Below are 24,452 nucleotides of genomic sequence, written 5' to 3'. Positions count from 1 at the left end.
TTTTGTTCGGAAAGCCAGCATTTGATGATTGTTCAAACCACCTGCAGCACAATATGGAGTTGATTTACGGATACCCTAGCTTACCTTAGAAATTACTGTTCCTGAAAAGTGAAATGGTTGAAATACAAAATTCATGCAAATGAACAATTAACTTTAGCAGTCCCAACAGGCATTTGTTAATGTAAGCCACCTGAATCACAGAATATATAGAAACCAAAAGTTACAATGCCTTACATGGTTTAAAATCTGTCAGATTCTAAGCAAATAGATGGGAGAAAAGACTATAAAATTAGAGGAGTTCTATACTACACCCAAGGAAGTAGCTAATGCGCTTAGAATTAAAGATTTACAATCCCTTATTAAAGGTAACAAAAATAACAGGCTCAAGTCATTAGTAGCTCTTATTGACACAACTAGGAATGTTTAGGTCTGGTGGTATTAAGAGCTCAGTTGAGTCATGCAACAAGAGTTCGAGTTGATCCTATGGAAAAGTATACTCGGCCACTTGTTGAATATTGTCAATCGTGTTCTGATAGTCACGATCTCAATGGTTTATGGGATTATCAAGCTTCTGTAAGACATCCAAATAAGCAACACACATTGTTATGCAAAAGCTAACTATATTGTTAATTAGTCTAATATTCAGGATATGGAGTGCATGGTGCCTGATATCATCGGTCTATTCATTAGACTATGTACAACACCTATTATCCGTTCATATGGGCTTCAAATTGTTCAAACTATTTTACAGAGACAAATGAAACTCATTTATCGTGGTGTTTCTTCCATGCGTATATCTCAAAGTCAATCTACTTTCAAATTAATGACATCAATTGTTTCTTTTAACGATTCTGCTGCAAGGGATTTCTATACAACGTTCAACTTTCAAGCTGAAGTAAGATACAATTTACTCAATTTTTTGTTATCGCAAGGGACTAAGTGCATTTCGTAGGGATTTATGAAAGCTTCGCGGTATAGGCAGATGAAGAAAAATAAGAAACCACAAAGCTATCTCTACGGTAATTCTCCTGATTATCATTCGAAAATAGATGCAAAGTGATATGAACTCTTTTCTTTTCTTTTTCCCAATAGATTTAAGAACGAATTACGTCCAGTTTATACTGGCATTTTTCAAACATGGAAGCTGTGATCTCAAAAAACAACTTTTGGGTGTTAAAGGTGTAGTCAGCGCAATCTATGTAGGCATGGATGAAGATGCATATCCTGTAAGTTGAAATATTCGCTATTGGCCTGCTACCGATGTTAATTAAAAGAGCACATAACTTTAATTAGTTAATGGAACAAATACTCTCTGTTACGTATGAAAATTTGATGCTCGACAGTGGTGTACCGAAAAGTAGCAAAATATTTTTCTTTTCATCTTATATCCTTGAAAAACTTGCCAAAATATACAACCGGAACGAAGAAGAGGAAATAGCAGGAGGGGAGACTAGAATTCCAGCCGATTTAGTACACCACTTCTTAATCTCTATCTGTAGTATTCCTGATGTAGGTATCTGCTTGAGAGACACACAATGGTACCCTCCCCAGCTCGAGAAGGAAGATACTGCACCTGATGTTAAAAATACACGCATTACCAACCGAGTCCTCGCTAAGTTTATCACAACTCTAAGACCGGCAGATGATTTGCGTCAGCAGGAACTTCTTCTTAAAATATTGGCTTCCTGTCCTGAGCTTGTGAAAGAGTAAGTTTAATCAATTCGAAGGGTGATAAAGCATTATACTCACGAACACAAAATTCTACAGATATTGGAATGGCACAACTCTAACATTCGAGCCACGAATTTCCAGCAAATGGTTAGCGAATATGACAGTTTTACAAAAAATCGTGCGATTATCGGTTCCTTCTTTAATGTACGGAACAACTGGGCTTTATCCAGCTGAACCGCCTGCAATGAACATTATTCTCGACAATATTATACCCAATGTATTCAATCGATCAGCTTCCAGTAAAGGCTTGCAGCACGCTAGTCCTCTAGTACGATATGTAACTATGACTTACTTGGCAACAGTGTTTCAAAAGTTTGATAAGGTATCCAAAGCAATGAGGAATGCTATTATGATTCTTGAAAAGTCTGAAGCAGAGAATAGAAAGACAGACAACACTGAGGATATTATCACACAAAAGCCTTCACAAACTTGGAAAAAGTGTTTGGATAGCGTCCAAGAAGGGGTCCGTAGACGAATTCCAGAGATTCAGACAATAATCGCTTTGTATAAGCAAACAACTAATAAGACCGAACTTAGAAATGGACCAAATGAGGAAGAATTGCGAGCGCAGAATGATCTTTTGGAAGATACTGCATTCAGATTGATACGTTATTATCAAGAATTCGTCCCTGAGACCTTAATGGAGTCCAACATAGATCCCACCAACTTGATACCCTCTGATATTTTATCAGTTAAACCTGCTACTTTAATTCACTTGCTTAAATTACTATTGAACATGCGCCACTTCAACTTAGCTGGTAAATCATGTAAGTAATTGATTGGAAACAAATGGACATACTATCCGTACACTACACTTTGATCGCTTACATTGTTATTCTATTGTTAAGCTGGATCTTCAACATCACATATTGTCACACTTCTAAAACTATATCTCCAAACACCATACAAATATATTCGTGAACTTACTGCAAATTTATTGTACCAAGTATTATCCGAGTCATTTATGTTCGCTCATAACCCTGATGAAGTTCAGCTTTGGCTGGAAGTTCTACCACAGGCTGAATCGGCGTCTGACAATAACAGCATCACAGAAACACAACAAGCTGTACTTCAATTTCTCGACAACTGTATCACACGTTTCAGTAAAGGACAATATAAGTATACAGATAAATTAGTCGATCTTGTCAATAATATTTCAAGTGAATCCATGGTTCAACATGAAAACCTTAATGTCACTAGCAGTTTCCTGATTTCCCAATCAAATATTGCAACCGCCTCTGATTATTGTCATCCTTTCAGTCCTTTGTTGTTGACTTTATGCGAAAATTTGAAATTCATCAAGGGCGATAAACGGCCTGCATTATTATACGTTAAAAAATTGCTTGTTGTGCTTCTCACCACACAGACCACACCTTTCTACCTTTTGGAGATTTCGAAAGATCTGAAAATTCACAACCAAGGCGAACAACAACAGCCTACAGTTGAAGAACTTGTTGAAGAGAAGTATATGAAGCATGCTCTAATTCGCTTCAAATCGAATCTGGGACTTGATAAGTAAGTCCATCGATTGCCGAGCAACTTTTCTTTTTTTCATTCCAATATTGACGATTAATTATTTCTTGCTTTCGAATATAGTGAGCGTATTGTCTCTATTTTGGCTTTCAGCCCCTTTATTGCGTCCATTTACAAGGCCATTTTAGTGTCAGACTTCAGCGATGAACGCCTTGCAAGTCTGCAACAAAGACTAGATATCAGCGAAGGAAGAAAAATACTCAATGCTATCTCATTTTTGTTCCAGCTCATCAATATGACGTTGATAGGCAATGAAAGGCAAAAATTCGACAAGCTTCGATTTGCATTTGCACTTATTAGCTATATCCTCCAATCCGTTAATTCTTTCTCCGATTTCAAATTACAAAGCGATATCAAGGCACATATACTCTATCACCCTAGTTTAGAACGTGTCAGTTCAGCACTAGTTAACACAATCGATAGCTTCACCAGCGAAAGTGCAAATGTTGATGCCAATGTAGGTTGCAAAATTGTCTACCAGTAATGTTCCTATGAAATCTTATAAAATCTAACATTTTTTCACGGTTATAGTGCTTGAAACTAGCATTTATTTTTATAGATGTATTCTATGAAACAATCAATACGGAAAGAATATGGGATGTCATTGCTCAATTTGCAAAAAGAAATGCAAACTCAAATATCAGAAATGAAATTCTTTTCTTTTTGGAATCAAGAATAATCAAAGGCAGTAACGGCGAAATAGAAAACGAAGCTATCATGATACTTTTAGATTGTTATTGTGAACCAATAATTGAATACATCCTTTCTGGGAAAAGTATTTCAATAGAGAAGGCTAAATTAAAAGAAGTCTGCCGCAACCAATCTATTGATGTATCTAGAATTATATATGAACGTCTGGAAAAGCCATTCCATTTGGTTCCTGGATTGATTGACGTGATTCAAATTGGGTATGACCTGCTGCCAGAAAATTTATTGGAGCAACAAAAGTACATTAAGTCGGTCATGCAAAAGCTCATCAAGCAACTCACTGTTGCTGCTGATGCTAATACCATATCTGAAACAATACCTGAAGATGATTTTTATGAAAAACTAGCAGAGTTTTTGAACTATTTACCAGAAGAATTGAACATGACAGCAATTCTAGAAGCAGAAGCGGTTCGCGATTTTATATTAACTTCGATAATGGATACTCTAGACAATGCTTCAGCTATGAATTGTGTACAAAGCTTGATAAAGCGATTCTATGTAAACTTTGACAAGTCCGAACCTATTGCAACTTACATCCGTCGTATTTTGGAACATGGTGATTATCAAAGATTAACAGCACTAGATGTCGGTAAATTATTAGCCTATCAAGTTCCCGAAAACAGTGCGCAAAGGTCTGTAATCATTCAAATACTATCACTGCTGAATAAAATACAGCCCGGGATATTAGCAGCGAATCATGGTTTACTAGATCCACTTTTGACTAGTTATAATGCCACAACAAATTCATCCGATAAATTGATACTGGAAATTATGATGTCGTGCGAAACACACGGTCGTGAGACAGTCCTGCCAAAAATGCTAATGTGGGGTTCTGGTTCTGACCGCAATCGTCAAAGTCATGCTCAAGCCGGCACATTATTACAAACAAATTCGATTTCGATTGAAACATTTGGTCTGATAGATCCAGCACTTATGAAATATACGTTTACGCACTTCCCCGACAATCATGGTTTGTCAGTTGTTGCTGCTCATGAATCAGATCTTTGTATTATTCAACACAATAAGCCGGTTGTTTATGACACAGCATTCTTTTACCCTCTCTTTGCAAACCTTATGTCTTCTGGTGCCCTTGATTGCCGCAAATTCATTGAATGCAATGGTTTAGGTCTCGTTATTGTTGGCATATCGTCTACAGATGCTCATATTCGGGAGATTGCTTTTCAGATGCTTGACCAATTCTATATCATGTTGGAGCACGCACGATTTAAAGAACAAAGCACAATCAAATTCGTTTTGGATAGTCTCAAACATTCTATAAAGAATCGATCCGAAGCAGAAGAAGCCCCTCGTATTCCTGCAGCCATTTCTGTTTGCATGGCGCATACCTTGTCTATTTTACTTCATCCTGATCATTTTATGTTGCCTCACATAACTACTTGGATTCTACAAAATTCAACTTTCGACTTTAATGTAAGTTTTTCTTTTTCCGTTGTTACTATGGTTCCATCGCTAAATTTTCTCTTAATAGTACATTCCTCTATTCTCTTCCTTATTCAATTCGTCATCTGCGAACCACAAGAAAGAGCGTCTTTGGCTACTGCATGTCTTATCATCTTCGCTACGAACATTTGAAGATTACAAAATATTCTCCAGACAACGTATCTTTGATGTGATTGCAAGTTATTATAGTTCTGCTTATGCAGATATGGCTAGTAAAAAAGCAATTCTTGAGGTAATACCTAAAGAAAAGCTACCTTTGCAGATTCAATACTAATAATTTCTTATTATTATTTTTCCCTTTTATTTTTCTTTCTCTCAAATAGATCCTGGAACAGGCAATGGCTATTCCCAATGTGGTAACCAACCTTATCAAATACAATGGACTCTTAGCCTGGGTACATACAGCCTTGGCATTCGCTTCTGATAAAGAAGAATATCGAGCTTGGGAAGAAATCTCCAAGCATTGTACGCCTTTTTTGTAAATTTTGTGTATTCTCGTGAATTGAGATAGAAGTTTGTAAACTTATGTACATAGATTGCCTTTATATTAAAAAGAATTTTGGTTTAACCAGGCAAAACTTTTTGAGTAGGAAACCTTAATGATGGTGCTCGATCTCTCTGACGGCTTTTTCGTTGAGAAGCTTGAGCTAGTAAATCAGACAATTTCAAATTATTTTAGTGTTAAAGTTCAAATTGTTGAAAAGTTGGGAACGAATGTAAAAGCTCGACGGCTTTACTCGTAAATATTGAAGCCTGTGAGTAATCGGGTTTGATATGGCGTTATAGATGTGAATGATAGATACTATATAAACCTTCAGCACCGTATAACAAAGGGTCTTCCTTCCCTTTGCTTTGGCCTGCTTTCAAAGAAATGTTTAGAGCAGAATAAACAGCACCTGTTCGCCATGGCCGTATAATTCGACACCACACAGCTAATTAATGTGAATTATAGGTAAATTTTCGACAATATTCTACTAGCAGCATCGACTTCAGCTTTGAACATTCCGAACAGTATTTGCGCATCTACATTTTGTTGACCAATTTCTTTGACTTCTACTTCACTAACAACCTGTGTTATCTATTAGATAGGCTATTAATCAATGGTCATTTGTTTAATGGCAGGGTTGAAATGAACTCCTTCTTAAAAACTGCTGCCAGTAATAAAGAAGCTCATGACACTATCTTGTCTACAAAGCTCATATCCACTTCTTTCAAATAAGTAATACTTCCTATTGACTTATTTTTTTACGCTTTACTCTAGCTTTCAATGACTTTCATTTGAACCTCAATTATTTTTTTAGGCACACCGTCTAGAATTTCTGTCTTCAAAAAAACTTTGACCCCGTCAAAGAAGGCTAGTATGTAGCAGACAATAAATCTAGTAAAATGGATATTGATTACAACGATATTCAAACACTGGTTCAATACGGTGAACCACAACAGCCTGCAGAGACTCCTAATGTTGAGATGTCTGACGTAGTTGATGAGCTGCAATCGCATATGGAGGCGCTTGTATCAAGGAGATGAAACAACGACGAGGGTATAATACCGCTCAAATTAAGAAAATGATTTATCTTTTGCAAGAAGAAGGCAAAAGTGTTACAGAAGCTGCGTTACTTTCAGGGATTCCGCGCAGCTCAGCATACAAGTTAGTCAAGAAGTTCAACGATAGTAATGGTACTATAATCCCATTAAACCTTACAGTAGATAAATTAAAGAAACGAACGATGTCCAGCAGGAAGTTTTCGCCTGAGCACACTGCTTTCATTTTGAAACTATTTGACGAAAATTCGTCACTTACTCTTTCCTTAGTCCGTCTAGAATTGATTAGTAATTTTGAGGGTTTTACTATCTCTATTTCTGGTTTATGGAAGCATATAACTGAGAAATGTGCTCTTTCTTCGGAAAATGCATCCAAATATACTATTGAAAGAGACTCACCTAGAACACTTGACCTTCGTGTCAGTGTTATAACAGAATGGAAGGCTGCAGGCGTCGATTTTCAAACAAATTGTGTATTTATGGATGAGGCTGGCTTCAATATGCATATGATCAGAAATCGCACATGGCCGAAAGTTGGGAAAGCAGCAAACGTGAAAGTATTTCCTCAACAGGGTTCGAATATCAGTATTATAGGCTGTATCTCTCACTTCGGTATTGTCGATTTTTCAAAAGTTAACTCTATGACAGTCAAGGAGGCCGAAATCATTTCGAAGGAATTCCAAAGTGAGAAAAAACGGAAACGAGACAATGACGAAAAACCGAAGCTTAGGAAAAGGACTACCACATATCATGTTGTTAAATTTGTCGAGAGTGTAATGGATATTTTGGATCAGCTTAACAAAAAGGATATGTTCATTGTTATGGATAACTGCAGAATGCAACATTCTGAATTTGTCGTGAAAGCAATGAATTTACGTGGATCAAGCCTCTTTTCCTGCCACCATATTCACCCTTTCTAAATCCTATCGAAGAGTGCTGGTCCAAAATTAAAAGTATCATTCGACGAAACCCTTTAGATTCCAATGATACCTTAACTCCTAGAATTAAGCAAGCCTGCCTCTCAGTCTCTGTAGAATATTGCTTAGGTTGGATCAGACACTCCGAAACTTTTTGGGACAGATGCTTAGATAGAGAAGTTTTGTTAAGATGAAGTTTTTATTCTTTAAACGTATATACATCAGCGGGTTTATAAAAAACAGTAAATCCGCAAGTGACTACAGCAAATCCGCAAGTGACTACAGCAAATCCGCAAGTGACTACAGTAAATCCGCAAGTGACTACAGCAAATCCGCAAGTGACTACAGTTAAACCTACAAGTAACTACAGTGAATCCGCAAGTGACTACAGTGAATCCGCAAATGACTACAGTTAAACCTACAAGTGACTACAGTCAAACCTACAAGTGACTACAGTTAAACCTACAAGTAGCTACAGTGAATCCGCAAGTGACTACAGTTAAGCCTACAAGTGACTACAGTAAATCCGCAAGTGACTACAGCAAATCCGCAAGTGACTACAGCAAATCCGCAAGTGACTACAGTGAATCCGCAAGTGATTAGTAAATACCAAAGTTGACGAAACGAAGGCTCAAAATGTGATACATACCCGACCCTGGTACCGCCTTTTCGGTTAACCAACAAATTTATTAGTATTACATTATCATTTATTTCCCTCCCTCAAAAAAATAAAAAAATAAAAAATATAGCTTAGCTTAGAAGATATAGGGAAGAAAGGAAAGACATTTTATTATTATCAAAAAAGGAAAATAAAGCGTGGCTCAGAGAGCATGTATCACATTTTCAGCCTTCGTTTCGTCAACTTTGATATTTACTAATCACTTGCGGATTCACTGTAGTCACTTTTGGATTTGCTGTAGTCACTTGTAGGTTTGACTGTAGTCACTTGTAGGTTTGACTGTAGTCAGTTATGGATTTACTGTAGTCACTTGCGGATTTGCTGTAGTCACTTGTTTATCTTGGTGTTTGAGGTACTTTGGTGGAAACATAAGACGATACGAAGTGAATCCCCGTTGATTTCCTTTATTATAGAATAGGAGGACGTACAACAACTATTCATTGATATATAATAAAAAAGTAAAATAAATAAATGGGTAATCACTCGCTCCCGTAAAATACTAGTAGGATGATTGAGACCTTCGCGTTAGAACTATTAGCAAACACCTACTTATTAGCTGTTCTGTAATACTGCTAAACATGTATGGTTACGGCAGGTGTGATATAATTTGATAAAAGGAAGTTGTTGTATCCGCTTAATGAGAGACACTTAAAATAATAGAACATTGTGTCCAAAGGTTAACCAGACACAAAAGCTATCCTTTATTGAGTTCTGTGTGTCCTTTTTTTTTGAATAGATTTTGGTAAACTAAATATGTTGTTCAATAGTAAAACCTGCTAAGTGCTAACTGAGTTGGTTAGAGCCATCTAAAAGTTTTTATAGTTGAGTTTGTCATATAAGAGCGAGATGTAATACTGATTGTCAAATAATAAAGAACATAGTTGAGCCTTGGGCACAACAGAAGTATCTGCTATGGTGAATACAATAGCATGTAAGAATGAAGCAGCATTAGATTTGAACGTGAAGTTGCCTCGCACAATTTGTATACTGAAGCCAGGTATCAGATTCATTTGAAAGAGTTCAAGGATTACTTAACCAAACCAGGCATCTTCAACAAGAATGGAGCCGAACTCCACTTTCGGTAAGATTCTTGAGCACTGTTTGAAAGACATTGTCTTGACATCTGGCCCACCCATCGATCTGGCTCAAGGTGGTTTCCGTATTGCTCGCAGTTCAATGGATCTTCTGCTTAACTGAAATATGCAACATTTTACGGCGACACTACGCCACCTCTCCAGTGCTCGCTTTCCTCGATATATAATCAACTTACGATACTGTAGACCGCCGGCCTGTTTGGAGCAGCCTACGTGAATCAAATGTACCGAGCCTCCTTCAACCTCTACTCCAAAATCCTTTTGACGATGTACAGATTAATATCCTTTTCCAAAATGCCAAGTCCACCCGTTTCCAACCCCACCAACGGTGTTTTTCAAAGTTCCATCCTATCTACTTTACTATACTCCTACTTGTGGTACTGGAGACGATGAGCTTCAGTTAAACATGTCTGCCTTTCAATATGGTAATCTCAAATAGGAAGCTCAATTCAACTACAATCAGAACGCGTGTTTATACTTTCGGATAGCTCTCAGAATATTTAGTTCTTGGTCTCTATTCTAAAGTACACTAATATACCTAAGCTTTACGACGTATTCTTCGTGCTTATTTCTATTTTCATCAACTTCTAAAAAACTCAAGCTATTTACTACTTAAATAACTTTCACTACTACATCAAAGAGTTACCAGCCATCCTACGCTCCCGACAGACCGTGAATCACCTACCTCCATTAAAACTCACGAGCCGCCTGAATTGCTTACTTATGCCGATGATGTGGTACTGATAGCAGACCGCCGTCACCTTCCACTCCTCTTACACCAATGTGAACAACACAGCTACACTCTCGGTTATTCGTGGAACCCTGACAAATGTTTCATTCTGGATCCCCATAATGGCCCTCTAACCTATCGACTCTATGGAACTCCCTTGACACCAATCATCTAATTCACTATCTTGGTGTTCCTTTCCGTCCTAATGTTTATTAAGATCCCTCTGAACTCGTCCATATAAACACTACGAAAGCACTGGCTACGACGAATATGGTCAATACTATTGGCTTGAACAACCCTGGTTTTGAGAAACACTACCTCAGGTTTTACGCTCATATGATCCGGCCACAGCTAGAATATGGTTTAGCCATCTGTCCCATGACCTAAACAAATACACCTAAACTGGAAAAGGCCCAGAACTCTTGTATCCGAAAAATCTTTGACGGTTCGTCCCGCTCCGCTGTAAAAGTGATGCTCCATCTGGCTAACCTCCCATCTATGAAAGAACGCTGCGCCATCTTACAAGCCAAATACCTGCTCCGTTCACAGCATCTACCAGATGGTGCGCTCCTTGTTCTACTACGCCCGTTCGTCCGACAGCCTTCCAGCAAATCTATTTACGTCCGCATTAGCCGCTCCCACCTTTGGAATCGAGTTCAACAACAACCATCTGCTGATAATAAAGTTCTCAACTAATGCATTCATGCCTACCGGACAGAAAACCCTACATCAACAGCGACAGCCACACCAAAATTCGAACTCCTCTCGGCATGCCGATCATCTATAAGCTTCGACCCTATATTATGGCCCCCAATGACAAGTGGTGAACGTAGCCCCTGCATCCGATGGCGCCTCGGTTGGCTTCCAGGCGGTCATTTCAACTTCTACTCCCGCCATCCTCACACCCTCATGACCAAACAACATGCCTTACACTGCTTACAGATGCACAACCGTCTCATAATGCCAGCATCCATTCCTGACCCACTGTCTTATCTGTTGAACAAACTGCCCACACACCATCCGCTTTCTCTTATTACTCGCCAATCGTGGAAAGTCCGTTGGCCAATCATTTGCTATATTTTTTTATGAAATGGGTCACCTCTTCCATGGCATTAATCCCCTCAACCAGCTCCACCTCTCGATGATGCCTTACTACAAAGGTTGACTCCCAGTTCGGCAACCACAACTGTTTAAAACCTTTTTGACACTTGCTCCAAAAGGGATTTTTAGCCATAAATAATTAAAATATGTGTTCATGAGGATCTACCCCGGGCAATTTTGATGCAATTAATGAAAACTGTTGTAAACTACAAGATTTTCTGAGTTATTTAGCTCGAATCGCTCACTAACAATCTGCTTGCACCGTGAAGTCGTTTTTTGGTTTTTGGTTTTTTTTTGGTTTTTTTTTTTTTATTTGAGAATTACAGAAAACGCGGAATAATTTTACAGTAAGGATACCGCCATCACTTGGAGCGCTTGATACAGCCGTTTCGAGACTTGAATTTCTCGAGCTTCTCTTTGCTCCCATGCAACAAGGCGTATCTATCGATTGATTCAATGTGTGAATCATGATCAATTGTCACGCTCTTGACCATCTTGCACGCGCTATGTATGAGTACAAATAGTAAATATGTGATTTGGCTCGGTTTTATTCCTTTCTCTTTCTTTTTTACCGAAGAAAGCATTCCACGTCATCTGGTCTAGTAGATAGTCCGGCATACGAAATGACGCAGAGCTGGATACGCTTAGTGGTGTGCGTTAAAAAATGTAGCATATCCTGTGCGTTGCCGTCACAGCCAGCTAGGCTATCGATTATGCTGGCGTTTCTCTCCGACATGTCGAAGTCCCTTTCCATGATAGCCTTGGATGCTGGACTGTTGGGCGAAGCGTAGATTCGGGAGCAAAAACAACGATTCTGCAATTTGTTGATCATCAATTGCAGTAATCTGGTCGTGTTTGTGATATTTGTAGTTGTTTTATGTTTAGTAAACGCGACTTATAACTTTGATATAAACTATAAGGTGAAATGAGTCTTCTTACCTTTTATTATACACTAAAAATCAGAGAGGGAAGCGTTCATAGCGAATTGGATGTTTGTATTGACAACAAAAGAAAGAAGGAAAGGAAAGAGTTACAAAAAAAAAAAGAGTTAAATACTTGTACCTGAATTTCTCAACCAGTAATAATGCAGCATTACATATGCGTACAAGATGACGTGTACAAGTGTTATTATGATTCTATGATCATAATAACGAGTCAAATGCTTGAAAGTGTGTCTAATTCGTCTTTATATATTATAGGAGGTATGGAAATACCACAGTGTTTTCGTCCGATTCTTTAGTGATTGACTTCCGCACATAGCCAACCAAGGCCCAATTCTCGCCACGATTATTCAGCTCTTGGCGTAGAGCCGACGATGTCTCAGTGAGGACACCCGCTGCACTTTCCCTCACCTTGTAGAGTTGGCGGCCTTTGACTGGCTTGCCATTTTTACGCGCGGACACTCTCGGACCAAACTCAGCGTCTGTGATCCATTTGCTAAAAGTTTCAAAGGTAACCAAACTATGTAATCGAGGCAAGTGAGTTGTCAGATCATCATAGATTTGGCGCGTCGTATGAAACCCATAATCAAATAAACTCTTTGTCTGAACATTTTGGTAATACAAAGACTTGAGTATTGCGATTATTGACGAACGACTATAATTCTCAGTGGCCTCAGCACTGGAAATGCTGTCGTTATCGGCAATCATAGCGGTTTCCTCGCCCATGTTGTCATAGTCTGCAACACCACCAATATCAAGGCTAACATTGAGCTGATTGTCGTTGTTAATGTTTGTTGCTGTCACTGACATTTCTGTTGCTGACAACCTGGGGTACCTTAAATATGTATATGGACGTTTTGCGATCAATGATCTTCCCATGGCAAAAGGTTTAAGAGGTCCATTTTCACGATCGTAGACAACATTGTTGTGTATGGGCAAAATATAATAGTAAAAGAATAGAAAGACAAAGAGAAAGTCTGTGAAAACTCGTGGTAGGTTTATTAAGAGTCGATTAAGACAAAAGATAAAGATAAGACAAAGACTAGTTTCTTTCTACACTTCAACTTGGGATCATATTTATACTTTTCAGGAACTTGATCTGAGAATGAGATATGCCTTGCGGAGTTCTAGAATTGCTTGCTTGGAAATTTCTAGGAAATCAGAACAGTAACATGAGACATGTTTAATCATCCATATCATTGATATCAGTTGATACGACTATGTGGAAGAATACAATTGGATATTCATAGGCGGATATAGATATGTTAAGAGAATATGGAAATTGCTGGAATAGACATGATCTTTCTGGATAATGTCTGGGTCTATACCTGATACAAGTGGTGTTGCTGAGCCAGAGATCTTTTATCCGACCTTCAGGTCTCTGCTGCGCCATTCATATCATGAATACCTCAGTCTATTATGTCCATTGGATCTATCTTAATATTATCTGGCTTAGGATAAAAATATGTATGGAACATGCTGTAGCATTGGACTCTATTATTATAATAATATTATCTCATAATGCACAGACAATAAAGAATATCATTTATCCATATGTAATCTCAACAGTGAATGATTAAGTACCAGAAGAGACTAATGTCATATTATGGGATAGTCACATAGCAAGTATTGCAGGATTTATTTGTCTCTGTCAATATCTATATACGGACTTATGCCTCAATATACAACAAACATCGACCTTGTACTTGTCAAATGTACTTGTCAAATTCTTCACTCGCCCTTTGTTGATTGAGCTCCGTAGGCTCAAGATCAAGCACGAGACATGCTGCTTCACCATGTGTGATTATATGGTTTTTTGATGACATGGTATCTGTTGAAATTTATTTTGAACTAACCAAAATTGAAACGAAAAGAAAGGGTAAACAGTTTACTTGCTGTTTTATAGCACAAAGAGTTGGAAGTCGTAAAAGGGGTCAGGGGTTAAAAAACCTGAAGTGGGATTAAGAATAAAAGGGTGAGGATGGGTTTGGCTATACTGAATAGTATTCATAAAGAAGGAAAAAAGAAGGGGAAGACTAACTAATTTGTACTATATTTCAATAGGATCATCGAAATCCTAATGGTGGAGGTGCATCTGGTAGGCGTTTTATCAACCAGCTGAGGAAGGGACTGATATATCCAGCAATAGTTATTATAGACAATAAAAATGACCAGACACAACAAAGATGATTTTTATTCAAAATGTTGAGGTAGTCTCTTCAAATATGAGAACGAGGATCATAACTGATGTTAAACTATTTATACAACTGAGCTGTAACCTTTAAAGATGCGCTACGCGTTATAGAGGCGGGATCACCTGCAGAATAGCTATGCGTCAGAATTGTTAAGCTAGGATTGAGGTCGACTTATTAATGTAGTATCATGGATACAACAGGGACATTCAACTTTGCTAGCGTTAGGTGAGTCAATGTGGCCAGGGTGTTGTAGATGTTCCAATTTCCGTAATATATCGCAGATGGTGGGGTAGAACTTTGTAATCCTTGGATTGTGATATTTGAGATTAGTGGCTGTATCATTTCCCTGTATACGTTTTGAACCGTTCAGACAGAAGCGAGAGGAAGTCTGAGATATTGAAGTAGCTACAAACAAATAATAAAAAAGAAAAACCATCAGAATGAAATAGACTCAGCATCATCACTACAGAATATAAAGCATATTGCTAACCATATAGCTTCACCATACATAGATCTTGTAGGAGCTTTTGAAAGAGGTGAAGATATGACTTACTTAAGCTGTGGAGGCTTGTTTGAACTCAGTAAACAGAATGAGAACGCTGCCTGATATGGACGACAGCATAGCACTTTTTGTAGTCGTTTTGAAATAAAGGAGCAAGCACAAGTTTGAACCAGCTGGACTTATTGACGATGGGCCCAAACATTCATTTTCACATACACAACCAGCGAAAACCGTGCATATTTTAACTGGGGTAAAAAGAACAACTTAGGGCTAAAATAAACAATGCTGCAAGTTTTCTATGCCAAATCTTGCACCAATGTTACACTCATATAAGATGTAATAGGGGTTCCTAACAACATTAAAAAAACAGACAGTTTGGGAATCAGTTGGAGCTGCACAACCATTCTCGCCAGAATGACGTCTGTCCCAACGACCTCGAGATCTTTGTCTCCTGCAAATTGACTGAACAAAAAAAAATTAAAAAAATAAAAAAAAAATAAAATAAAATTGGGAAATGAAGGTCATAGTGTAGGTGCATTTCATATAGTATAATTGATTCATAAGGTACACGTAGTCCTAAGCATAAGGTGTTCATAAAGTACAGTATTATTCATATAATCTTGAAAGAACTAATTCCTAGAGGTAATAAGGATAGAATTCAATATCAAAGGATACGTTTATCAGCCACCAAAGAGAACCATGTTCTGACTTGTTAACCATTGCAAAGTCTATTCCTTCAATTGTAAATGTATGCCACGGGTGACTACAGCAAATCCACAAGTGACTGCAGCTCAGGTTACACTGTTCCTCCTTGAATAGCTCGTTGTTAACCTCATCGTCAATTCCCTTTGCAGCAGCTCCTTCAGCCATTTATGCATATACATCATGCTCATCAAGTTGTCATAAACGTTAAATGTGCTCTCTTCAGGATCTTAAAAGCTCAGTTCGTTCATCTGAACGCCAAGAATCATTATTTTGAGAGTTGAGTATGAGAGACACTTCTGCCATTTCAACATCTGCCATAGTAATATGTACTACTCCCCTGCCAAAATAACTCTGGAGGCTCTGCCATTTTTTACTATAAACGTTCGCCAAAATTGCTGCAACATCCAGCATTTGTATTCGTGCTTTTTGAATTCGTGACCGTCAATCCTGGCTTTGATTTTCTTTTTCCAAAAAAAAAAAATTACTTTAATTTCAACAAACTTTACCTTACCTTTATCTATACCTATTCGTAAAAAAAAAAAAATGGGATTAGCTGGCCAGAAAGACAAACAACGCATTAGTGCTGATCCGAACAATTTATTTTGGAGTAAAGATGAATCAAAATTCGGTTTTCGTATGTTACAAAAGATGGGTTGGGCACCCGGTAAAGGTCTTGGTGTGAACGAAGATGGCCACAAAGAGCATGTCAAGATCCGCTTGAAGGATAACAACTTGGGTGTAGGCGCGACAAAGAAGAATATTGATAATTGGCTTGGCAATACCGATGCATTCTCCAGACTTTTAGCTGATTTGAATTCGCAAAGCAACTCTGAAGCTAGCAGCATGAATGGGGATGAGAGTATTGAAAGCAAGGACAAATCAGAGACCACAAATGTGGAACATTCAGAAGATGGAGAGGATACTAAAAAGAGCAAGAAGAGTAAAGACAAGAAGAAAAAGAGTAGTAAAAAAGACAAAAAGGAAAAGAAAAAGGAATCCAGTAGTCATAGCAGCAAAAAAGATAAAAAAGATAAGAGCAGCAAAAAGAGATCTAGAGAACAAGCCGATGACGATGAAGATAAAGAGTCGAAGAAAAGTAAAAAAGACAAGAAGGATAAGAAGAGCAAAAAGAGTAAAAAGGACAAGGATAATGTATCAACTTCGTCTTCATCGACACCAGCACCTGTCGTCTTAAGAAATGCGTAAGTACATTCTTTAGCTTGTTGGGCATGCCATTGTCTTCATTGTTCACTAAAATTACTTTTCGATAGTGCCCGTGCTAAGTTTTTACGAGCCAAAAAAATGGCATCTGCAGCAGGTGATAAAAGTTTGAATGAGATTTTAGGCATTAAATCAACCACAACCAAATCAACACCAGGATACCAAACAATAGAAACTTCTGAAGCAACATTTATGGCTTCATTTTCCGTGTAGTGATCTTCAAACGATGTTTGTCAATTTTGTCGCATTTTCAAAGTATCTCGTATATTTCTCATTGCTTGTTTAAACAGCTTTCTATTTAATTGATCAAATAAAGAAAATCAATACTCTTCAAGGAGTTCTTTTATGATTTTTGAACGATCAAGCTAAGTTCTCTGGTGCTGTTGCTGCTTTATAAGAAATTCTCTCTCTTATTCTCGCTATGATGTCCTTGCAAACCGACTGCGTGTTTCGAGTTTGTTGGTAATACTCAGCTACTAATGCTTCAGTTTTTGAGTTCTCTGTCAATTCATGAAATAGATCAATAAATTGACGCATTTGTTTAGCTGTAAAATGATGTTGAGAATCTAAAACAGGTAGTGTTGGGTGATCAGATACGCATTTACTTCTGTTAGTTACTATGTTTTCAGAAAGTTTACCTTCTAATATTTGCATAATGTCAACCATTAAGACAGCTTTAAATTGTTTGGGTAGGTATTCATTTCGTATCAAAAGCGCAGAAGACTTTGCGGCATCAGACCACTTCTTTGCAGCTAATTCACCTCTAAAATGATTGTAGTCCAATAGAGCTTTGTAATGATTGCTTTTGGTTTTTAAGTCAAGTTTGATACCATGATATTCCTCATCTGTCACAATACTCTGTAAGGTCCTTCTCTCCAAGTATATATCCAGTAATTGTCGAGCCATTCTATCCAAAGATGGAGTATCTGAAGCTAAGGCATAACGAACGGTTGCCTCATGAATATTGTTGGCTTTTTCGCAACGACGACCTAATTCATAATTAATACGAGCTACGACATTTCGCAAGTGATAGTATTCTGCAGTTTCAAGTATGGATTCCAGGTAGGTGCTGTCTTTCGTTGGTAATGGTGGGTTTCCGAGAAGCTATATATTATCATATAAACACACGGTATCTTGATGGTCAAAACTTATTTTCATATTCCACTTTACCTGTTCAGTCCAATATTCTTTGTTTAGCGAGCAACAGCTGATGTATGTAACGGCTTCGTTCCACATATCAAAATCTTGAGCTAGCATCATTGCGTAAGAGTGGATGCTGTGATAGACTGGGTCCAATAACGGAGATTCCTTTTCTTGATCCTGCTCTGCTAAATCAGTCGGTTGTGCTATAGCAAAATAGGTGCCGTTGGCTATTAAAGCATGTCCGAGATGGGTCTGTAACCAGAAATAATCCCCCATCTCATCTAGTGCATCATCAAATGCACCCATAATCAATGAACTATATATAGGCCAAAAATGCTGCTCTTCTGGCGTAGCTAGATTGTCTTTGGTGTAGGATCCAATATCTTGAGCTAATGAGTTTAATTGCGATACTAAAATTTGTGGTCTGGTAAACAGAATGGTGCCTATAATGCTGTTCAGCCAATCTCGACCACTCTCATGACTCCATTCACGTAAATGTTCTTCGACACCAGCCAAGATACCATACATGGATAGGATTTCGTTATCAATTTTATCTGCATATGTAACCTCCTTAATAAAATTTGATTTGTAGTTCTGGTAATAAGATTGACTATTTTGATGCCATTGCTGCCAAAGAATTAGATATTCAGTAGCATTTTGTTCATATAATCCTGTCTCGTATTGTTCTATAAGCTCAATCAATTTAACGATGTAGGTACTTTTTTTTTCATCAACTTTCTCGATTATACGCTGCAGCAGATCACTTGTTTGATCCAGATCGCCGCGTAGTAAGCGTTTTTTAGCGTGAACACATATATCAAAAACTTCAAGATTCTCTGGGTTTTCTAAATCTGTCATTGGATAAAATTCATCGTACCAATCCTTCAATCGTGTTGCAATATTTGATGATGATTCTGTTGTTGCTGAGAAGTAGAGACATTGAGCCAAATCCCATAAAGGCTCTGTTTTTTCTGTATCGACAAAACTCGATGCTAACTCTACATACTGTCGGAATAAATTATTTATATCTGGTACATTGTCCTCATCAAACACTGTCAATCTATGTGAATCAGCTTGCTTTGTGCATATTGAAGCCGTTCTCGCATCATGTATTTTTTTGAAAATTTTGTAAGATTCTTGAAGAAACTAAAAATCACATCAGTAAATCAATCATATTTTTGCTTAAGAGCATCCTGTTTTTCAGCTTTACGTCTTTTTTCGATTCTATCCTCTTTCGTTGTAATGATTTTAAATTCTGCTCGAGTAAGCTAAAATCATCTAAAGCTGATTTCTCTTTTTCGTCCTCTTCTATGTTGCCATCTACTTTGCTTTTCGTTGTGCTATTTTTCGACTCGCTCGCTTTGGCTCTTTCTAATTTCTCATCGAGAATGTTTACTGTTGTATCGTTGATAGTCTAAATTATAAAGACCACCATCATTTATAAGTAAGTTCCAATGCCTGTCTGAAGTGCGGACATTAGAGCATACCTCATCCTTTATGTGCTTCTCTTCTTCCACTTCACCCTGCTTTGTAGGTGGAGGTGGTGGAGGTGTTTGTGCTACCGTTGGTGTAGAAGAGCTGCGGGCACTGTTATCTTTTAATTGCTCAACTTCTTTCTCATTTTCGTCTTCATTATTCTCAGTTACGATTAGAAAATTAGAATCCTACAATTACAACATGTTTGGGTCATTAAGTCTTTCCGACGAGGGCAACTAGTGTATAAATATTTTACTTTGTCTTCCAGTTCAAAGTATCCGAGTGGATTGTTTTGAGACGGTGGAATAGATTTCTTTGTCATATTAAAGAATTTCTTTTCTTGTTATAAAGCTAACAGAAAGAAACAATGAAAAGTATAGAAAATAGAAAAAAAAAAAAAAAAAAAAGAAAACACGAAAAAAAAAAAATAAGGCACAGAGCGTCACGGTTGCATAAATCTTTTTTCCCTTTGTTTGACGAGGCATTCATAATTGGTTTAAACATCAATTTCAAAATTTGTAATTTGAGGCAGATAAGCACAGGCGCTCAGTTCTAACATATATACATCATCAAATACATTTCTCCCATCATATCCGCCTAGAATATATAATCTTGAGTCATGTAAAACAGCTGTATGGTATCCTCTAGGGCTTGGTGCCCCACCATATATCTTTCTCGTCTCCCAACTCATGGTAACTAATTTTGTACATAAAAAAACGTTACATACTGCTCAGTCTGTGACCATCGTTCCATGATCAGGATCCTTTACCTAAATTCAACAGCAAAACTTCATTGGAATATCTTGTTCCATCGTGTCCGCCAATCACAAATACATAAGAACCCACTTGGGTGGCTGAATGGGCTAACCTAGGCACTGCCCGATCCAAATCAATCTGACTCCATCTGTTAGCGACTATGGAAAAAGGTTCGATGTCAATAGAGGCATCACAAACTGAAGAATTATTCTTTTTTTTTTTTCCCCTTTATATTTTACCTAAATCCAATACATAAACATCGCTAAAGCATTCATGACCATCACTTCCTCCATAAATAATCAATTTATCCTTTACTAAGTTACTTGTATGATATCCTCTGGCAATAGGTGGAGTCCCCTCTGGTGTCAACCTTGTCCATTTTGGCACTTGCTGCTGCTGCTGCTGCTGCTGCTGCTGCTGCTGTGATAGCTGTGACTGCTGGTATACCTGTTGCTGTTGCTGTTGTGGTGATGTAGTAGAGGAAGCTGTAGTTGAAGGGGACGGTTCCAGGCATGATAAATCCAGCATGTGCACATCCGCCAGCGCACGTGCACCGTCCCCACCACCTACGATAATGATTTTCTTGTTCCAAATACAAGTAGTATGCGCTCGTCGTGGAGAGGGTGGTTCACCCTCCGTCTTGGGCTTAGACCATGTCAAGGTATCAATATCCAGTACATACAGATCATTAAAATAGTTGGGTCCGTCACCACCACCAAACACAAAAAGACTATAGGACTTTTTACCATTGCCTAAATCGCGTTCAACTGTGGTACAAGAATGAGCACGACAAGGAGGAGGGATTTGGCCGGATGTTTTAGGTTTAGACCAAGTGAGAGTATCCATATCCAGAATATAAAGCGTATTAAAACAAGCTTTCATATCACATCCTCCAAACACGTATAAATATTCACCGATCAAATTGGCAGAGTGTGCACGTAAGGGACGAGACGGGGATCGGCCGTAAGTGAGGGCTCTGGACCAATACATACCAGCAGCGGGGGCTGGTGGGACATTAGGGCTCACACTGAGTTCAACAGCGGCTGCCATTTGGTCTGTCATATGCACAGGGCGTTTTGGCAGTTTTTGATGTTGATGATGGTGGTGATGATGCTGTTGCTGTTGCTGTGAGGTATGATGAGGACGCTGGGCTTGAGACACCGTTGTTGTTGGGTGATGCTGTGAGTTATTATTACGCTGCTGCTTATAGTGTTGCTGTGGGTGATAGTCATTAGGATGAATTCTATTATTATTGGCTGTATTAATGGTATTACTAAAATTGGTATGATGTGATGCAGTGTTATTGCTAATACCGCTATCGTTTATATTTTGGCTGGTATGGGTAGAAGTGGGGTTGAATGAATTAGCCATATGCTTATTACTGTTTCTATCCAAGGTAGAAGAATAATAAGGCCCTATAGCAGAAAGCAGAAGCAAAAAAATGGGTCAACTCATTGACAAAATACGATCAGCATTCGCAACATACCAGTAGGCGTCGGTGGTGGTGGTGGCATTGAGGTATCTATATATTTATGTCCTGTTGGTGAGTTAGATGAAGAGTGCGCTACTGATAGATCCAATTGATGATAATTGTTATCGTTTAAGGGGAGATCTTGTTCGGGTGGTAACGTGGGTGATTCAGGACGTTCGAAACTAAATAGAGAAAAAGAAGGTTCGAAACTTACTTTGTGTATATTAAAGCATTCATTCATTCAATAATCATTACCTCTCCACTGATGTGAGCGTACTACTAGGGTTCATTGAAGCTGAGAACGAAGAGGGTGAGTTTAACGTATTTGCCCTGGAAATGCCTTGTTGCTGTTGTTGTGATGGTTGAGGAAAATGAGGTTGCTGCTCATTAGTACTAACAAAGTCGTTATTCTGTGGACGGATTTCTTTAGAAGATGCGTCATAAACTTGACTCATCCAAGCAATGGGAGCTGTTGGCTGAGGAGCTTTCTGCCTTTCAGACATTGAAAGAGACTAGCAAGGAGAGAAAGAGAGAGCGGGGGTGCGGAAGAGGAAGGGAAAAGTAATGTGAAAGAAAAAGATAGAAAAAGAACTTTGAACAAGTCGAGAATAAGGAGGAGAAGGAAGGAAACAACAGCAGGGCAGAACCAAAAAGCTAACTTAGTGGAACTTCAACCTCCAAATCAGGTTATGTCTTTGGGAAAAAAAAAAAAGCAAAACCTTAGATCAGGAAAATACAATTTTCAAAGAAAAGGTAAAGGTGACGACGACCATGACGAAAATCACTCCGCGTTTTTTCAGCAAGTTTCTTCTCATTTCCAAAATGTTCAAGATTCCTTCCTTCATTAATCATCAGCAATATGAATAACACTTCTTTGAATAAAAAGACCGATCAAGGACAGATAACAATTTTACGTATTAAGCGTAAAAGAACAGAAGAGCCTTTGGATGCTTTACGTAAATGTTGAGGCCTCAATGAGTTTTGTTTTTTTTTTTTTGAAGATTTTATTGCTTTTTGATCTTTGACGTTAATTTATGCATTTGTAAACCATACCTACCTAAGTCGTGCACCAAGAAAACGAAAAACGTGTAAAAAAGAATGTAGAAAAAGGCAATAAGTCCAGTGAATTGAAAAGTAAGAAATGGTCATGAGTAACTTTGCTACAACAAAGCGATGTTGTTTCTTACGTTTGTCTATACAACATTATTGCTCGTTCAGTTTCCGGTGCAGCTTTCCCCACACTATTTAGACTTGCTGAGACAGTAGAAGAAAAGAGTTTTGCTAATATAGACGAAGCCAAGAAGTTGAAGGACCGTATCATGTCTAGACGTATGCAACCTGGAACAAGTCGACCACAGACGCCCATTTCACTTGAAGATAGAAAAGACCGTTTGGTGCAGAAACAAAAGGTTGAACCATATAAACAGGGTTAAAGCCAATCATTCCCACTGATATTTTCTGGATTACATATCTACAGGAAGCATCAACAAAAGCTAGATACAGACTCATTAATCAAAACAGAGCAAAAGCAGCAGCGCAAGAAAATGCGCCACCTGTGTATGGTTTGTTATAAGCGTAGTTTTAGAGAATGACCTCCTTCATGCTAACACATCGTTACTCATATAGTGTACGCAGTGCAGCTGAAGTCGCTGCAACGGACCTTTTCAATATGTTTGAAGCTGTAAAAGATGAAGATAAAAAGGCATCGAAACCGAAAGTTAAGTAAGTTGTCTTTTACTTTTAAGTTTGCTCGTGTCTATGAATATACTAAAGGTTGCTGGGTACATGTAGCATCATGTTAGATGACGATATTGAAGACCCCGATGATATAATGTGCAACTTTATTCCTATGATCAAAGAATATTTGACCTGCAAGTATAATGCATTGGGTTTCTTAAGCATCAATATATTTAGCTCAAACTGATTTGCTCAAAATTGTATAGTGCAAGACAAAAATCAACCACAAGAGGAAAACGAAGACGACTATGTTTACGATGTTTATTACAAAGACGACGCGGAAATATTGAGTCAACAGAGCATTAACTCAATGAATGTGGGTTCACTTGTTTGGTTTGACGATGAATCTGAATACATCGACGACAGCGATTCTAATAGTGAATTGGGTGATGAGTTAGATGAGGACTCGAATGGTAAGCGGGTTGGCTTGAAAAAAGAATGGATTGTCAGATGTTAATAGTTTCTGTTGGCTCTTTAGCCGAGGATTATTACCAAAACGATTATCCTGAGGAGGAAGATAGTGATGAATTTGAGGATGGTAAGAGGAAAAGGTATAATTTTGTTCATCAAGACTACGTTGAATTAAGCATATCACGCTACATTAATCTTTAGATTATGGGTACGAAGTCGTTTCGAGCGAAGATGACGAAGATTATACATTGTAAGAAGAAAATATAATCCATACAAACACAGAGTAACACTGCAGATACAATTTTGAGTTTTTTTTTTATTGTCCAATGAGCCGACAGGCATAAAAAATCTGACATGGAAAGGTACCAAAGATAAATAAAGTATACATTCATTTAATCC

At 38.0% G+C, this 24,452-nt stretch overlaps 8 protein-coding genes across 8 annotated transcripts; 5 read left to right on the top strand and 3 right to left on the bottom strand.

The window, feature by feature from the left end:
- Nucleotides 1-268: 268 nt before the first annotated feature.
- On the top strand, nucleotides 269-5,915 carry BDF20DRAFT_916402 (ribosome 60S biogenesis N-terminal-domain-containing protein; the record flags this gene model as incomplete). Its single annotated transcript, XM_053084449.1, has 12 exons — nucleotides 269-365; nucleotides 428-573; nucleotides 635-895; nucleotides 953-1,019; nucleotides 1,093-1,226; nucleotides 1,294-1,706; nucleotides 1,768-2,498; nucleotides 2,580-3,246; nucleotides 3,328-3,721; nucleotides 3,796-5,403; nucleotides 5,462-5,665; nucleotides 5,757-5,915. The coding sequence occupies 12 exons, from the start codon at nucleotides 269-271 to the stop codon at nucleotides 5,913-5,915; spliced, it is 4,881 nt and encodes a 1,626-aa protein (XP_052932207.1).
- A 3,715-nt stretch (nucleotides 5,916-9,630) lies between these two features.
- BDF20DRAFT_916400 (uncharacterized protein) lies at nucleotides 9,631-10,570 on the top strand (the record flags this gene model as incomplete). Its single annotated transcript, XM_053084448.1, has 2 exons — nucleotides 9,631-9,730; nucleotides 10,335-10,570. The coding sequence occupies 2 exons, from the start codon at nucleotides 9,631-9,633 to the stop codon at nucleotides 10,568-10,570; spliced, it is 336 nt and encodes a 111-aa protein (XP_052932206.1).
- Nucleotides 10,571-11,858: 1,288 nt separating this feature from the next.
- BDF20DRAFT_838957 (uncharacterized protein) lies at nucleotides 11,859-13,316 on the bottom strand (the record flags this gene model as incomplete). Its single annotated transcript, XM_053079225.1, has 4 exons — nucleotides 11,859-12,000; nucleotides 12,069-12,341; nucleotides 12,559-12,632; nucleotides 12,711-13,316. 4 exons carry the CDS (start codon nucleotides 13,314-13,316, stop codon nucleotides 11,859-11,861), a joined length of 1,095 nt encoding a protein of 364 aa, XP_052932205.1.
- Nucleotides 13,317-16,382: 3,066 nt separating this feature from the next.
- On the top strand, nucleotides 16,383-16,736 carry BDF20DRAFT_792647 (uncharacterized protein; the record flags this gene model as incomplete). The annotated part of the gene is made up of 1 exon (XM_053076217.1): nucleotides 16,383-16,736. A coding segment is annotated over one exon (354 nt), but the record flags the coding sequence as incomplete, so codon positions are not given.
- A 514-nt stretch (nucleotides 16,737-17,250) lies between these two features.
- On the bottom strand, nucleotides 17,251-19,356 carry BDF20DRAFT_137626 (nucleoporin Nup85-like protein). The gene is made up of 3 exons (XM_053074765.1): nucleotides 18,231-19,356; nucleotides 17,699-18,164; nucleotides 17,251-17,626 (listed from the first exon to the last, which is right to left on the bottom strand). Exons 1-3 carry the CDS (start codon nucleotides 19,059-19,061, stop codon nucleotides 17,421-17,423), a joined length of 1,503 nt encoding a protein of 500 aa, XP_052932203.1. The 5' UTR covers nucleotides 19,062-19,356; the 3' UTR covers nucleotides 17,251-17,420.
- A 765-nt stretch (nucleotides 19,357-20,121) lies between these two features.
- BDF20DRAFT_1003768 (uncharacterized protein) lies at nucleotides 20,122-22,600 on the bottom strand. Its single transcript, XM_053074651.1, has 5 exons — nucleotides 22,161-22,600; nucleotides 21,921-22,087; nucleotides 20,674-21,849; nucleotides 20,449-20,592; nucleotides 20,122-20,375 (listed from the first exon to the last, which is right to left on the bottom strand). The coding sequence occupies exons 1-5, from the start codon at nucleotides 22,406-22,408 to the stop codon at nucleotides 20,176-20,178; spliced, it is 1,935 nt and encodes a 644-aa protein (XP_052932202.1). The 5' UTR covers nucleotides 22,409-22,600; the 3' UTR covers nucleotides 20,122-20,175.
- A 164-nt stretch (nucleotides 22,601-22,764) lies between these two features.
- Nucleotides 22,765-23,338, top strand: BDF20DRAFT_838953 (uncharacterized protein; the record flags this gene model as incomplete). The annotated part of the gene is made up of 3 exons (XM_053079224.1): nucleotides 22,765-22,861; nucleotides 22,968-23,039; nucleotides 23,124-23,338. The coding sequence occupies 3 exons, from the start codon at nucleotides 22,765-22,767 to the stop codon at nucleotides 23,336-23,338; spliced, it is 384 nt and encodes a 127-aa protein (XP_052932201.1).
- A 44-nt stretch (nucleotides 23,339-23,382) lies between these two features.
- On the top strand, nucleotides 23,383-24,439 carry BDF20DRAFT_137537 (uncharacterized protein). The gene is made up of 6 exons (XM_053074764.1): nucleotides 23,383-23,627; nucleotides 23,697-23,776; nucleotides 23,849-24,055; nucleotides 24,121-24,180; nucleotides 24,255-24,303; nucleotides 24,385-24,439. The coding sequence occupies exons 1-6, from the start codon at nucleotides 23,494-23,496 to the stop codon at nucleotides 24,395-24,397; spliced, it is 543 nt and encodes a 180-aa protein (XP_052932200.1). The 5' UTR covers nucleotides 23,383-23,493; the 3' UTR covers nucleotides 24,398-24,439.
- Nucleotides 24,440-24,452: the final 13 nt, after the last annotated feature.

Source organism: Mycotypha africana, assembly GCF_025528875.1.
Source record: "Mycotypha africana strain NRRL 2978 chromosome Unknown BDF20scaffold_11, whole genome shotgun sequence".
Lineage (NCBI taxonomy): Eukaryota > Fungi > Mucoromycota > Mucoromycetes > Mucorales > Mycotyphaceae > Mycotypha > Mycotypha africana.
Note: the sequence above shows the minus strand (reverse complement) of the source record. Positions and strands in the feature narration are given on the sequence as shown.

Bases quoted from the DNA above. Each gene is read 5' to 3' on its own strand.
- BDF20DRAFT_137626 (XM_053074765.1), bottom strand. From the start codon at position 19,061: ATGACAGATTTAGAAAACCCAGAGAATCTTGAAGTTTTTGATATATGT. The intron at 18,165-18,230 runs GTAAAGTGGAAT...GATAATATATAG, and splicing joins AAGAATATTGGACTGAACAG to CTTCTCGGAAACCCACCATT. The intron at 17,627-17,698 runs GTAAACTTTCTG...TACCTGTTTTAG, and splicing joins CATTATGCAAATATTAGAAG to ATTCTCAACATCATTTTACA.
- BDF20DRAFT_1003768 (XM_053074651.1), bottom strand. From the start codon at position 22,408: ATGTCTGAAAGGCAGAAAGCTCCTCAGCCAACAGCTCCCATTGCTTGG. The intron at 20,593-20,673 runs GTAAAATATAAA...CTTTTTCCATAG, and splicing joins TGTTTATGTATTGGATTTAG to TCGCTAACAGATGGAGTCAG. The intron at 20,376-20,448 runs GTAAAGGATCCT...GTACAAAATTAG, and splicing joins AGTTTTGCTGTTGAATTTAG to TTACCATGAGTTGGGAGACG.
- BDF20DRAFT_137537 (XM_053074764.1), top strand. From the start codon at position 23,494: ATGACCTCCTTCATGCTAACACATCGTTACTCATATAGTGTACGCAGT. The intron at 23,777-23,848 runs GCAAGTATAATG...AAAATTGTATAG, and splicing joins GATCAAAGAATATTTGACCT to TGCAAGACAAAAATCAACCA. The intron at 24,056-24,120 runs GTAAGCGGGTTG...TTGGCTCTTTAG, and splicing joins GTTAGATGAGGACTCGAATG to CCGAGGATTATTACCAAAAC.